Source organism: Mesoplodon bidens (genome assembly GCF_964165515.1).
Source record: "Mesoplodon bidens genome assembly, chromosome: 12".
NCBI lineage: Eukaryota > Metazoa > Chordata > Mammalia > Artiodactyla > Ziphiidae > Mesoplodon > Mesoplodon bidens.
This window is the reverse complement of record NC_138168.1, coordinates 51,249,177-51,265,680: the sequence shown is the minus strand read 5'-3', so window position 1 is coordinate 51,265,680 and position 16,504 is coordinate 51,249,177. Positions and strand designations below refer to the sequence as shown.

At 40.2% G+C, this 16,504-nt stretch overlaps 1 protein-coding gene across 1 annotated transcript in view; it reads right to left on the bottom strand.

Moving 5' to 3' along the window:
* Positions 1–15,789, bottom strand: part of NUS1 (NUS1 dehydrodolichyl diphosphate synthase subunit) — a 28,303-nt gene extending 12,514 nt beyond the window's left edge. The window contains exons 1-2 of the mRNA XM_081251571.1: positions 15,231–15,789; positions 389–514 (exon numbers count right to left, since the gene is read on the bottom strand). Coding sequence (XP_081107697.1) covers positions 389–514; positions 15,231–15,714 — 610 coding nt within the window. The 5' untranslated portion in view covers positions 15,715–15,789. The remainder of the gene's footprint in view (positions 1–388; positions 515–15,230) is intronic.
* Positions 15,790–16,504: the final 715 nt, after the last annotated feature.

Below are 16,504 nucleotides of genomic sequence, written 5' to 3'. Positions count from 1 at the left end.
TCAGTTATGTTCATTCTAATCCCATTGAAAAACAAGTTTTGCCTCTATTCACATATTTATTTCAATATTTCTGATCTATAAATATCTCCATTCTTTGGATTCGCTTTGAATTGGCTGTAAAATCTACCTGGTTCCTGGTTGTTTGAGTTAACTAAAATCTTTAATATGTGTTTATTTTTTAATATCCATGAGTCATGATTTTATCTTTTTCTGAATATTATCTTTTAACAAGATGAAGAAGGAAAAGTCTAACTCTGATGATTAAAGATGGTGATAATAAAGACTAACAGGGCAAAATTAATAAGTAAATGAATGAGTAACAGAATCTGCCTTGAAACACAAAACATATCTGCATATGTTAAATATTCAATTTTACACTAACGCTTACCTTGATCATCTTTGTCATTACTATTTGCAAACTCTGGTGAGTATTTGGAACAATCTAAGCCCAGGAGTTCCTGCTGTTGTTTTAAAATTTCATCCATCAATCTGGAATTATTTCTTTTGAAAATACCTTAAAAAGAAAAAAAAAGGGAATTCCAACTAGGTTAATTTATCCTCTTCACTGATTAACGGATGCTTGTTGTGAAAACAACACTGGATCCAGAACTGAACAATTTCCAAATGAATCACTGATGACTAATCCTCAACTAGAATCTGAAAGGAAAACATGACAACAAAACTCTGTTATTACAAGAGTCTGGCTTTGGGCTAAAGTCAAAAAAAGGACAGGGGTAACAACTCTGTGTCAATATGAATATGAGAGAAATTTAGACCTAGAAAGAAATTTTAAGAGACCATTTACTTGACACCTTTATTTACAGATGAAGAAACTCATACCCAAGTCTCAGTAAGACCATTAAGAGACTTGTCAGAGGACTTATAAACTGCAGCAGTGATCCAAAGCTTCTCTCTCCCCCTCTCTCAGCCTAATGTAATTAAGTCCCCTACAGATTTACTCCGTGCACACAATACTATCACCTCAGTTTGATTCATTTGTTTTTATGGTAAGAATAAATAATATAAATTATGTAAAAAGTAGAGAATAGACAAAAGTGCAGGAAGCAAAATTTAGTAAATTCAAACAAAGCATGAAAATATATTACATAAAATTGTTTCTGATCCTCCAACCATGCACAGAAAAATTAAAACTATAATTACTATCATATCACTGACAAAGATGAAGGACTATGTGACATACACTTAGTATAAAACTAATACAGAGAGCTCTAATGAAAAACAATTTGGCTATTTTCAGAGAGGCCAGCTTTCTAGTGGCCACTGCCTTTTTGAGCTTTATCAAGTGTTCCTTCTCTGTATTCTCAGTCCTGTCTTTAAAACAGTTCAAAGATTAACTGGGAGAGAGAACATAATAAGTATATATGTAAAATAGCACAGAATCTGCTGAATATGCTGTATAGTGGCAACTCGGTTGAATATGTGTAATAGCAGTTCAAGGATGAAAGCAGTCTCCTTCGGTAGGGAAACACTTTGTAAAAAGAACAAGCAAGACTTAAGCTGAGCTGACCTCAGAAAGTTAAAGAGAAGAAAATGGAGAGGATAGTTAGATGGGGAAGATGCTTAAGAAAAAAAGCACTGAATGCTCAAAAGGCAGACAAATGCTGCTGGTACAAATGATTTGACTAAAGGGGCAAGGGAATAAGCCTAATTTTTATTCATTTTGCCTACCCAATGGGTAACCACTCATTTCCTGTGGAAATGTGTGGAAATCTTTATATTTAGGAAAACCAACCTGGTGACAGTTTGGTTTTTGATGATAGAGAAAGCCTGGCAGCAGACTACTGCAATATTCCACATATAATTTGATAAAGTTGTGGAAAAGGATTCACTACAAAAGACGAGTTGAGAGAATAAAGAATATGACTTGATTAGAGGTGCAAAGAGAAAATTCTGTGGCTTTAATCCTGGATAACAGAAAATGATAACATTTTTAAAAAGAAGGGAAATTCTACAAAGAACTGGTTTGAAGGAAAAGACAAGTTTAGTTTTAGACAGGTGATGATAGAATATTTAAGTGGGGTTACTGTAAAAGTGATTAAGAGACATGAGGAAAGGGTGTTCAAAAGAGGTCATATAAGCACCACGTGGGGAGGGCTCTTACTGTTTTGCTTACAAACACAGGGGCCCTGAGGCTAGCACAGAACAGACACTCAACAAATAAATGTCGGCAGCAAGACCATGACAGGTCAGAGACCTGTTTCCTTCTCAAAGTCCTATCCTCATGCCAGCTCCTGTGAGTATCTTCCCTTGGATCAACTCCCAATCTGCTCCTTGAATGGCCGCTTCTCACTCTGCACTGAATCCTTTTCCTCTTTCCCTCTAAATGAAGATTATTCCTCAGAGTTCCTACTTCAGCCCTCTTCGTGTCCATGTGCTCCTCCCTCTCTGGTTCTAGTCACTTATGGGACTTTAATACCACTCAGCGTCAGGACCAGGGTAATATGAATAAGACAAAACTGGGGGGACGGGGTGGAGGGTAGTTTACAAAAAAACCCCAGTAATTAAGATTAATAATAACTTGGTGTAAAGTTATCTACATAACTGTCTTTAAAAATTAAAATTAATGCAAAACATCCATGATGAACAAAATATTAAAATTTTAAGTGAAAACAGGATCAGTATTTTGTTCCTAACATTTTCAGTTCATTCAAACATCTAATCTTACCTTGAAGTTCTGTAAGTATCTGAAAATGAACAAATCTAAAACTTGGCAGCTTATCTTTTAAAGCTAGCTCTCACACACTTAGATTACATCAGGTTAAAAAAAAAGAAAGAAACAGTACTGTAAGTGTGAAACTTATATGCACTTAGGGATAAGGCCTAAAAGAGAACAGGTAATATGAGAACAGTAAATATGTAAGGTTGATGGGACAATAGGTGATTTAAAATCATAACTGCTGTAAAGCTGTTTATATTTTTGTTTAAAAACAAAAAACTTGGGCTTTCCTGGTGGCACAGTGGTTGAGTCTGCCTGCCGATGCAGGGGACACGGGTTCGTGCCCCGGTCCGGGAAGATCCCACATGCCGCGGAGCAGCTAGGCCCGTGAGCCATGGCCGCTAAGGCTGCGTGCCCGGAGCCTGTGCTCCACAACGGGAGAGGCCACAACAGTGTACCACACACACACAAAACAAAACAAAACAAAAAAACTTAGCCCTTCTTCTTGTTGTTCTATTTCTAATAAAGACATCACTACCTGCTCAGTCAACCAGGCATCCTCCCTACTCTCTAGCATTATCACCACCACCCCCAATGCCCTATTAAGATACTAAGCCCTTTACTCTTCTACAGCAATGTTTCCCTGTACCCATTTCCCTTTGTCCATTGTCCCCACTGTTTCAAGCAATAGTCTTCTTTGTAATATCAGAACCACCTTCTAATGGGTCTTCCTGCCCCTTCTAGCATGGATCACTAGATTAAGTACCAGATTGATCTTCCTAGGGTACATCTGTAATCCTGGCACATTCCAACTTTATCTTCAATGGCTCCCAAAATGCTTAATGTATCAAGAACAAACTGCTCAGATCAGCATTAACATTCCATCTTACGCTTCCATACTTGGAAGGTAGAAATAATGTATGTTTATGAAATAATTGAAGCTTCCAATTTCTCTACAGTACTCTATCCCCAGCAAATTAGATTGCCTTATACTGTCCCCCCGCCAAACACCTGGAGTGACTCCAACCTTCATCCTTTGTTACCTCCCCAGCCCCACTCCTATAAAATTCTAATTCTTCACAGGCCAGCTGAAATGTCATTTACCCTCAAGAAAACTCTGAGTCCCCCAGCCAGCTTGAGCCAGGCTCAATTTCTCTTCTGACTTACCTCACCCTCCAAATACCCACATTTTGCTCAAATTCCTTAACAAACCAATATTCTACTTTTTATTAGTTACAGCTTAACTCTCCCCCACCCCACTGTACTGTAGTCTTACTTGTGCACTTGGGTCTTACCCATTTCTTTCCCCCAAGGCACCTTCCACATAGCAGGAGTTCAACGTTTACTTAATAAACTGAATTATCAGTGCACAGAGTGCCACCTAACAACAACAAAACCTAAAAGGACATGTCACTGAATGGAATTTTAAAGAAATTTCCAGGAAACTCTCACAATAAAAGGAGACACTTCCTTATTGCATACAGGCAGAAATTCTGTTAAAAAGAAAAAATATTAGAGGCACAAAGTACCTTCTATAAAGAAGACCTCCATAAAAAGTTATTTTAAACTGAACCTTTGTCTTGGCTTCTTTGGATGAAGACACGAAATTAAAAAGTATAGCTTCTGAGAAGTGCTAAATGCATAAATAAGATAGATTACCAGCAAAATAATTCACGATACCTCACAGCTTGACCCCCATCCAGAAATCTGATTATACTATACTCTATGGTACTTATCTTATTTCCCATAAGCAATATTCTCAGCTTATAATTTTCTTCAGGATTCAAAGTCTACACATACACACTTCACATCACAAGAAATGCAACAAGTTATAAGAATGCCTTTGACTGAGACAGGCAACTCCTCTGGCAATATCATAATATATTGATATGTGGAAGAGTCTTTTTCTCATATCATAATTCATCTTGTTTGCCTTCACAGAATCTAAACTAAAGCCAAAATGATATAATATCAATAAAAGTAAAGAAACTATAACAAAAATCATTTTATGCAAAAGGAAGTTGAGATTGTATTCATTTAGAAATAACTAATCTAAGGGAAAAACGTTAGCAAATACTCAAATTTTTGAGAAACCTGTATTTTACAGAGTTATATAATAATGAACTGCAAGAGTTATTTTATCCCATCCTTTTACAGATGAGGAAATAGACCCAGAAAGGTCAAGCAACTGTCCTTGGTCAAGAGTCTAAGACTTTGGACTGAAATCCAGGTCTCCTGGCTTCTAATTATTCAGTTCAGTAACTATTTCTAATGCTGATAACCAATGCTAAATCCATCTTACTATTAAATTTTGAATTTCCCTCCCCCAAAAGTTAAACTTCATAAAATAAATAAAGCTGACCCCTTTACAAATGAGCAGAATGTTTTGAAAAAAACTAAGACTAGAGCTCTCTTTTAAAAGGCTTTTAAGAAGTCACGAGGTAACAGATATTTGAATTCTTTAAGAATGACTTGGCGGCTTCTCTGGTGGCGCAGTGGTTGAGAGTCTGCCTGCCGATGCAGGGGACACGGGTTCGTGCCCCGGTCTGGGAAGATCCCACATGCCGCGGAGCGGCTGGGCCCGTGAGCCATGGCCGCTGAGCCTGTGCGTCCAGAGCCTGCGCTGCCACAACAGTGAGAGGCCTGCGTAACGCAAAAAAAAAAAAAAAGAATGACTTGGGAATATAAAATATGTTTTTGCAATAATGACTTAAAGAATTTTACATTATGCTTGTTGCTCTACAACTATATCTCATGCACTCTCAATTTCCCACATGTAAGCTAACTGGAAACATATATAGAAAAGTTACATGAAAGAGCCAAAATTTTTTAAAACACACACATGCACACACCCAGAAAAACCTGAAATTTCCATGAAAGAATAAAATATTATGCTAGGAAAGCTGGACCTCAGAAAGACAACAATGTTTTTGGTGTTTTTGATAAACACTAACTATACCAAATGTAGATTTCTTTTTATATCCTAAGAAATATCCTTTTTTAATTCTAGTATTAAAAACTGTGTAAGATGCTCAAAGTTTAGACAATAAGGATATGTCCCCTAACCATCCTTCCTAATAAATTGAATGTCCCTTAATCTTACCATCATAATACAATTATTTCTGGTTTTTAACATCTCCTAGCCTTTGTCCACATGCATGTGTAATCTTGGCATATATGACCATGCAACTTTGTATCCTGCTTTTTTCACTTGTATAACATGTATCCTTCTTTGGTGGTAGTCTCATGATTATTTTAACAATTGCATTATTTAACAATAAAGGTCTCTGAATTCAAAAAACATTCCAAGTACAATGGGAAGCCGTTGGAAGGTTTTATTCAGTTTGAATAGTATTACCAAAAAAGATCACTTTGCTGGTGGGTGAAGAATGGATTATACAGGGGTCAGAACAGATCTGAAGATAAATTAAGAGGCTACTACAGCAATAATCCAGGTGAAAAATAATGAAAACTCAAACTTGGACGGCTACAATGAAGAACCAAAACAAGCGGCAAATTTGGGACATATTCTAGAAGATCAAGATTAGAGGTAGAAGATGATGTAGAAGACTCACATCTAAATTTTTAGCTTTGAGCAGTTGGTTGGAAGGTAGTAGTAGTTTCTGAGATGGGAAAAAAGCTGAGCAAGGCAGGTTTAGGGGGGGAAATTCAAGAGTACTGTTTTGGACATGTTAAGCATTTGAGATGCCTAAAGAAATCAAAGTGGAGATGTTAGGTAGGGTGAGATACAGGAGCCTGGAATTATAGGAGAGAGAAGGACTGGAGATTCAAACCTGAGTGTGAGCATACAGGTGACAGTTAAAGCCAAAGGATTGGAAAAACCATCTGGGACAGGAGTCAGCAAACTACTGCTACTGGAACAGAGTCACACCATTCCTTTATGGCCACTTTCTTACTATATTGGCAAAGTTGAGTATTTGTGACAGGGGCCATACAGCCCACTAAGTTTAAAATATTTACTAGCTGGCCCTTTAAGAAAAAGTTTTCTGACCCCCGATCTAGGAGATAGGGTGAACATCAGAAAGACAAAGGCACACATACAGCACAAAATTCTAGGACATCTCAACTTTTAGAAGTGGAGAAAACAGGCAGACATAAGGCTCAGAAGGAACAGTCAGCAAGATAGGAAGAAATCCAATCACACATGATGTCATGGAAGCCAGGAGAGAAAATATTTCAAAGAGAGTGGAATTAAGTATGTCCTATCCACCAATCAGGTTATATACCTTACTGGGGTCTTTAATAGTTAAAATTACATTTTAGAATTATTTATAAGTTTCAATATTCAGTCTACCCGAACAATCAACTATGTACACATTAACTGGGTAATAACGCCATGATGTAATAGTTTTTTCGAATTAAGGGAACCAAGCAAGAGTTTAATTAAACAAGTATTCAATCAGCAAATCTTACCTGTATCCCTTAAATACTGCTGCTTCTAAAATTTACGTGAACTGAATAATCAATTCTAGAAAATGAGACTTTCAAAATACACGTTTAATATTTCTTTTAGATCTGAAATTTGAACTTTTACGTGATTATTCCTTCCCTTCTATAGAAACAGATTTTTAAAGGAATATCTAACAGCAAGTGTTTATAAGAACAAGGGAAAGGAAGGGAAGAAAAGCGAGATAAACACTGAACCAATCTCTCTGGTTACAAAGCATCTCACCAGCTAAGGAACTAAAGTAATACTTTTTTGCAAATAAAAGCCCATCGTTCGAAATAGTCTACCTTTCTTCTTTTAAACAAGACACCTAAGTAAGTTATCTGGTGGTTACCCTCATTTAATTCTCTAACAATCGAATTATAACACTATTAGAGGCAACCTTCCGAGAAAAAAATACATACTTATGGAACAATAATTTAAAAAAAACTACCAATAAAATTTTACATGACTGAAGTAGTCATAATAAAATAAATCTTACAAGCCATTAAACAATTATAGGGCTTCCCTGGTGGCGCAGTGGTTGAGAGTCCGCCTGCCGATGCAGGGGACACGGGTTCGTGCCCTGGTCCTGGAAGATCCCACATGCCGCGGAGCGGCTGGGCCTGTGAGCCATGGCCGCTGAGCCTGCGCGTCCGGAGCCTGTGCTCCGCAACGGGAGAAGCCACAACAGTGAAAACAAAACAAAAAAACAAACAAACAAAAAAACAATTATATTTCAAGAGGGAGCCCCAGGAGGGCTTCCCTGGTGATGCAGTGATTAAGAATCCACCTGCCAATGGATGGGACACGGGTTTGAGCCCTGGTCCGGGAAGATCCCACATGCCGCGGAGCAACTAAGCCCGTGCACCACAACTACTGAGCCTGCGCTCTAAAGCCCATGAGCCACAGCTACCGAAGCCCGCGTGCCTAGAGCCTGTGCTCCGTAACAAGAGAAGCCACCGCAATGAGAAGACCGCGCACCACAACAGAAGAGTAGCCCCCACTCACGGCAACTAGAGAAAGACCATGCGCAGCAACGAAGACCCAATGCAGCCAAAAATAAATAAATAAATAAAATACATAAGTTAAAAGAGAGAGAGAGAGAGAGAGAGCCCCAAGATACCTCACAGAACAATTATACTGGAATGAGCATGTTGTACTAAGAAAGATATGCGTGATGGTGGCACAGCATACGGGAAGGAGAGCTGGCTAAGTTTTAAGTCCCAGTTCTTTAGCAAGAGAGATGTGTAAAATAAACTAGCCAAGTGGGCTTTCTCAGCCTCTGCTCACCTGACAAGGAAACAGTTCAGTACAGAGCAGGAGCTCCATAAAATTAAATGTAGTTGATCAAAAAAGTCAAGTGTGTCCTACAACTCAAAGGATGAACGTTTATATTAGTAGTATGAAGAAAATTGTATTTACCTTTAAATATCTTTTACAAATTATTTCTACTACCTCTAGATAGGTACCCACTTTACCAAGACTTTAAGATGACACAACATAATCAGGAAGAGTACTAACATGACTGTACTGTGGTTACATTCTCTTCTCAGTGGAAGTCAGTACAGCATAAGGCTTAAGTACCAAAGCTTTGGAATAAAATCTGATTCAAATTCTAGATCTGCCCCTTCCTATATATGGGTTCTTGGTTTTCTAAGTCTCAGTTTCTTGACTGCTAAAAGTGCTAAGGATTTAATTCACTTCTTTGCATAGCATCTAGTGCATAGTAAGAGCGCAACAAAGAGTAATTATTACTATTAAGGAAAGGTTTATTTTCATACATAAATCCAGTACGGTTAAATAGAAAGGTATTCAGAGAATGAGGTCAGTTCAAAAGCAGGATAGAGCTTTTCAAAGACGAAGCAAAACTGGGGATGGAACAGTCAAGAGAGGCTACTTAGCAGGTAATAGTGAGAATGATGTACAGGATCTACTGATAGCTTTTGACAGGTAGCTAGCCCTTTGGTAGAAAAAGGGAAGAGGACACCCCAGGATGTTAAGATAAATGTGAAATTCTGTATATTTTTGAAATGTACTATACAAAGGTGAAGATTAGAAATAGAATGTCCCCTTACATGAGTTTCCACATGAGGGAAGACAAGTACTTTAGTGTGTATTGTTTGTATATCAAATCTAATCACATTTATATTTAGACTTTCAACACTTCTGGCAACTCTGTATTTCAGCGTAAGGAGAATAAAATTATATTTCCCAACAGCATCTGTGTCAGTGTGCCAAATAAGTAAACTAGGGCAAACTATGTTCATTTCCCCCCACTATTTTAATTAAGGCTTCTGGGTACTGGTGTTGGGAAACAAATTACAACTCGGTTCATCATTCTTATCTAAAAGAAATGCAGCCCCTTCTTCCAATTCAAGGAATATATACTGACCTACTCATTACATGCAAACACCAAGCTACAATCTGTAGGTGAAGCAACAATGAGGACAGCTAGCATCTGCAAAGCTTACAATCTAGTAAGAAAGTTCGGGCACATATACATACGACTACTACTTCACAAAATGGAGAATGGAAGTACCTTTAAAGATGTACAATATTTAAGGAGATTCAAGCACAGAGCAAGACTAGGAATGGAATAGCCGAGAGAGACTACCTAAGAGGTGACAGTTTGGATAGACGTAAAAGGATCAATGATAGCCTTTTGACCGCTAGAAGCCATTTGCCAAAAAAAGGAGAAAAGGACCCTCCAGAAGGAGGGAATATCAAGTAACCTAATTATGGATGCAGCAAAAGGCAGATAAAATAGTGAGAAATATGTTGAGAAGGCTGGGAGTACACAAGGCAGATCTTTTTAATGCTAGTGTAAGAAATCTGAATCCAAAAACCATTTCCTACGATACCTAGTATAGATTTACAACTATGGAGATAACACTAAAAAGAGCAACACAAAAGATTTGTTTTGTTGCTGAATTCTCACATAGAAGGCAATGCCTTATTCTGGATCACTCCAATTTACAGTAATATTAAGTAATAATTAACTGCAGCACTATTTACAACAGCCAAGACATGGAAGCAACCTAAATGTCCATGGACAGAGGAATGGATAAAGAATATATAGTACATATATACAATGGAATATTGCTCAGCTATTAAAAAAGAATGAAATAATGCCATTTGCAGCAACATGGATGGACCTAGAGATTGTCATACTGAGTGAAGTCAGTCAGAGAAAGACAAATATCATATGATTGCTTATATGTGGAATCTACAAAAATGGTACAAATGAAGTTATTTACAAAACAGAAATAAAGTCACAGATGTAGAAAACAAACTTATGGTTACGGGCGGGGGGAAGGGTGGGGGAGGGATAAATTAGGAGATTGACATATACACACTACTATATATAAAATAATAAGGACATATTGTATAGCACAGGGAACTCTACTCAGTACTCTGTAATGACTTATATGAGAAAAGAATCTGAAAAAGAGTGGATATATGTATATGTATAACAGATTCCCTTTGCTGTAGAGCAGATACTAACACAACATTATAAATCAACTATACTCCAAAAAATTAATTAAAAAATAAAATAAAATAGAAAGAAAAAAGTAATATTAAGTAATAATTAATATTAAGACCCACCCAAGATTATCTTCACTTATGAAAAGGAACATGAAGGATGAATGAATAATTTGATGTAATACAAGTAGTAGGGTATCCTTTCATTTGTGTTAGGGTCAAACTTCAATGTGCAAATGTAGGGCTTCCCTGGTGGCACAGTGGTTGAGAATCTGCCTGCCAATGCAGGGGACACGGGTTCAAGCCCTGGTTTGGGAAGATCCCACATGCCGCGGAGCAACTAGGCCCGTGAGCCACAATTACTGAGCCTGCGCGTCTGGAGCCTGTGCTCCACAACAAGAGAGGCCGCAATAGTGAGAGGCCCGCGCACCGCGATGAAGAGTGGCCCCCACTTGCCACAACTAGAGAAAGCCCTCACACAGAAATGAAGACCCAACACAGCCATAAATAAATAAATAAATAACATTTAAAAACAAACAAACAAAAAACTGTAAAAAAAAAAAAAAAAGGTTCCTGTTCTAAAAAAAAAAATGTGCAAATGTATCATATAAGTAGCTTAATAAAAATAGAGATGCTCAGGTCCCACTCCCCTAATTTGGTCTGTTCAATAACTGTGCTGAATCTGTATTTTTTATAAACACCCCCAATGACTCATTCACAGATGGTCCACAGACCATGTTTTGAAAACTGCTGCCCTACAGCAAGGTTCTCAGAATGGCACCAATACAGCTGAGCAACATGAACAGGTTCCATCACTGAAGATAATAATGTATCTGTAGGTAACTTGGATCTAGGCGTACTTCAAGCGAACCCAGGCAAGCATAACACCCCTAAGGCTACAGCACCAAAAGCCCCAAACTCGAATTTTTGTACCAGCCCAATTATGGTTTTAAATTATAATAATGTAGACAAAATAGCCAAATCTCCCTTCTAGAATTCTGAGCGCAAGAAATACCTGAGAAAACAACTCCAATTTCTGACAGATGAAATTATTACTTGCAGAAATTCTTGATTATAATCAAGAAAGAGTGCAGGTAGATGAAAATGAAAAGATCAGTCTGTTGGCAGAGTCAAACCAAGGTAAATATCAGTGGATTTTTTTTTAGTTTAAGAATTAAATATAATCTAAATCCAACTATAATTAGAATGAACACTGATTTAAATACAAATTTGGGAGTTTAAGGGGTACAAGACAGGGGAAAATGGAAGGTGGTACAGTAGCTTATCTCCTAGATGGCTGCCACCAGCCCCAGCCCCGACTCCTGCTGCATAAGCCATTTTCTCATCGAGAGGTAAAGTCTACCTCTCCATTTTTGTGATTTGGGGCAGACCTGTGACTTCTCAGACCAAGAGAATACAGCAGAAGTAACACTGTATGATCTCCTAAACTAGGTCATAAGAAGTCTTGCAGCTTTGACCTTTGGCTAATTCTTTGGGAACGCCTATAAAAGAAGTATGACTACCCCAAGGCCACTATTAAATGAGGAAACTTAAGCTAGCCGTGTGAAGACAGATGACCAACCTGTCCTCATCTATTCCAGCCATCACAAACCAGGCACTATATGTATGATAAGAAGCCTTTATGTCCCAGCTGTTACCTGACTGTAACCTTGTGAGTAGAACCAACCCCAAGGAAGAACTGTCCACCTGAACCGAGTCAACTCGTACATTGTTTTAAAACACTATGCTTTGGAGTAGGCTACAAAGCTACAGATAACCAGAACAGGTGGCCAAGCCTTCATCCTACTTCATTTCTCAACCTTTCATTATGTAAACTTACCTATTATATTTACTGATCCCAACACACTGCTCGATGCTGTTGTTCAATCTACTCTAATGGGAATGCTGCCAATGGGGAATTCCCCATTCTCTCTCTCTTTCTCTCTGTCACACACACGCACACACAAAGAACACTGTACTGATCATGCTAATCCAAATTCTACCTATTTTTGCAAGGCCCATCTCAGATGTCACCTCCTATGGACATATGGAGGTTACCTTGCTCCTCAGAGATTTTTCTCTTTTTTTCTCCTTAAAGTCTCTTCCATTCACTAGCATTTATATATTAGCTTGCATTAATTTTTAGTAACTATCCCTAACTTGAGTATAAACTCTTTGAGACAATTTCTTCTACTTCTTTGTATCCCAGTAGGTACTCAATAAATTGACGTTTAAGAGTATGTCAATAGGATTTTTAAAATCAGTTAAATATTTACATAGAAATAGGTTTAAGTGAAAGTTTCGGAAAACCGAATATAGCTTAAGTATTTACAGTTCCCCTGAAAAAGGAATAATTTTTCTCACATATCCACATGGCTTGATCACTCACCTCTTTCAGGTCCACTCAAAAGTCATGGAAAGTCACGGAGGCTTTCTTTGGCCACTCTATTTAAAACTGCACCCCCTACTCCACCACTGACTTTCAACATTCCTCTCCACGTCCCCTGCTTTATTTTTCCTGTTTGCTTTTATGATCTAATACATTTTACTCATTTATAATATTTGTCAGACTTCCACTAAAATGTAAGTTCCATGAGAGTAGGAATTTTTGCCTGTTTTTTTTCACTGGGGCACTCTCATGCCTAGAACAGTATCTGGTACTTAACACACACCCAATCTGTCACCTGTTAAATGAACAAATCAATCAGTCAAAACCAAGGATGAGTAAATTGAAAGCCTCTTATTTCAAACAATGAAATTAACCTTTATCCCTTAAAAAATAATTGAAATTGCTTTTCCAGTAGACACAAAATGCTCTTGAGTCCATGCACTGAAAATGCTCCGTACAACTCCTTTTGCTTAGCTTGACTTCTTCCTTTTCATTACCAATCATTTTTCTTTTAGTGAATATGACACAGGCTATTTCTGAATCACTTCAGCAATTTAAGAACAGGAATTGCCAGAACAAGGAAGTGTGGCAATATTATAATCTGCGTTCGTAGGCAGCCACCAATTTAAACTATTCAACTATTCATTTTCCTTCTCTACTAGAAGGTAAAGGTACTTGCTTTAAAAGAATGCCCTGGATATAAGTGACTCACTTAAAGTGAATTCACCACATTGCTCAACAGCTTTAATTAATTTCCGTTTCTGCTTCACTTACTTTTTTTCCCCCCAACGTTTCTGCTGCATTGCTTAAGCAAAGAGTGCATCGCCTTATAACAGTCTTGTGATTTCTACTGTCCTGGCAAGCTCCATAAAATGTCAGCTCCTGAGTATATTAAACTTTACCTTTCAGGGTAAATTTTCATTTGATGATAACAGGCTATGAGTCACCATATTCCTTGCTGGCTGCAAGGAAGGCAATCAGTCAACCAAAGATTACTCTAATAGCCTGCAAGAGGTGCTGTCTGACCTCAACCTAACCTTTCTGACAAAATGTCACACTTAAACCTGCCTGTCTAACAAAGACTTAAAGATTAAAAATCAAGTTGTAGCTTCTGTGAGCATACCAGTAATTTAAGGTACTGAACAGGGCCTAAAACACTAGTTTTCTTTCCTTCACACCAATACTCCTAAATCATTCTTACCTTTAAGGAAATACCATTACTTTCAGGATTTGACTGAAACCCAAACATGACATCTAGAGCCTTCCCCAACCTGATCTCCTATTCATTCTTCAACATCCGGCTTAAACGCCATCTCCTCTGGAGGAACTTCTCAAGTTTCTCCAATGAGAATTTCTCTTCCCCCTTCTCACAGCAGTTACTAACTCCCAACATTTATTGCTACCCATGCCACTCATGTGAGTGTGTCTACCCTCCACCCCACAAGCCTGAGAATCCATGAAATTAAATGTAAACATCCAAGGAATATGCCTAGCACTGTGCTTTAGGTTTGTAGCTACGCGAACAATGTTGAAGTCTTGTACCTACAAAAATTCCCTACAGTGAAAATTTCCTCAACCAAAACTTATGGGAGGACAAGTACTGTGTTGGCCCCTGAGGATTAAGGATCGCACAACATCCTAGACTTCCGAAGACAGACGGTGAACACTTTCCTTTCTGTCTATCCAGTCTCTCACGTACTCTTCATAAACTCACTTCAAATGCCACCTGTCCCCAACCACTTAGCTTATGCATAAATCCTCCACAGCCTGCTGTGACTTAAGAACAGTGCCTTGAGCCTCTCTGAAGAACCACTGCGGTGTAACAAAAAGGTAAATCTGTGGAAAGGCACAGACTGGCTAAAATTTCAATCCTCCTATTACTACCTCTCTAACTTTGGACAAATCAATGAATGTTGTTATCTCAGCTCCCTCATTTGTGAAACAAGGGTAAAACATCAGCCACCTTAGTGGGACATTATAACGAATAAGAAATATTTTTAAATATGTAGAAGGCGACTGAACCGAATTCAGGAACTTAGTAGGTGTCCAATTAAGCCTATCTCCCTTCCTCGAAAGCGCCAGCACCATAATTTGCACTTAAGGGCCTCCGGACGAGGTAACTCGCGGAGCCGGGATGGCTGTGCCGAGCGACGCGCCCCGGGGCCACCTGCCCGATGCGCGGTACCCGCGGCCGGAGATGCCCCGGCCGCCCTACCCGCTCCCGGTCTCACCTTGGTGGTCGTAGACGCTAATGTAAGAAATGCCCACGGCCATACACCACACCACGAGGCTTGCGATGTCCGAGAAGCTGGGCTCCTGCTCCTCCTCGGTGACCACCAGGCCCATGTGCACAGGCAGTTTCTCCAGGGAACGGCCGTCCGCGCGCCAGCGTAGCCGCGGGTGGGCGGCGGCCGGGGTCGGCCCCCCGCGCGGATGCCGGTGGTGACGGCGGTTCCTGCCGTTCCTGCCGACAACCAGGAGCTTGGGGAGCGTGAAGCCGAGCGGCGCTAGGACCGCGGCGGAGGCGGCCCGACAGCAGCGCCGCCAGATCCAGTTCCAGGTACCGAACCGAACACGGAGCCAGGAGGTGAGCGTGCGGTGCAGGCAGAGCAGAGCGTGCAGCACCCGCCACACCAGCTCGTACAGCCCCGTCATACTCTCGTGGCGCCCGGGCGCCCTCCTCTCTCCTACACCCGCGGCGCGACCGCTTCTCATCCGGCCCTGCAGCCGGCGCGGGCCATCTCTCCGCGTTCTCCCGCCCCCCGCACCCGAACCCCTTTCTACTGCCAACACCTCACCTCGCCCCCACCGCCATCTTCCTCTTGCCTCGGCAGCCGCGCCCCCGCTAGTACATGGACAGTTCTAATTGGTCGACGTGGAACTCTGACGCGACCTTTGGGTCCGAGGATGTGGCCTAGCCCGGCGCGGGGAGGGACGGCGTGCGGCTGCGAACTAGCTGGGCCGGAGGCCGAGCGCGCCCCCTGGTCGCGTGGAGGGCGAAGAGCAGACGCCGGCAACACCCGGAGCAGGACGTCAGTCAGGCGCGCGTCTTCTTGGTTAGAATGGGCGATTCCAGGGAACCCGCGTCCCTCGGATCCTGGGCATCTTAAACGGTCTGTCTCTTCTCATAGTCCCCCCAGAAACGGCTTCCAAAGAGCAAAAATGGCCCAAGTGGATTGGAAATTACAAATGCCAGAAGGAACCTAGGGGTAGAAAGTAGCCCTCAGCATGTGTTGGGGGTCAACCAAGGGTTGCCAGAAGGAAGTACCTTCAGAGGCGGAAGTGTGCCCCGTAGAGAGGTATGTACTTCGGTCAAATCTTCTAGCCGAGGCTAATTCTTCCAAGAGTGGCAATGAGGATATTTAGTAATGTTCCTGAAACACAATGATTTCTGCCTACGTCATTCGTTCATTGCTTAGTTCGTAAAAGAGAGGCTACATCGCCTGGCGCTCCAGTCACTGCATTCTTCAATTCATTCATTCGTTCATTCAGCGATTATTAACGA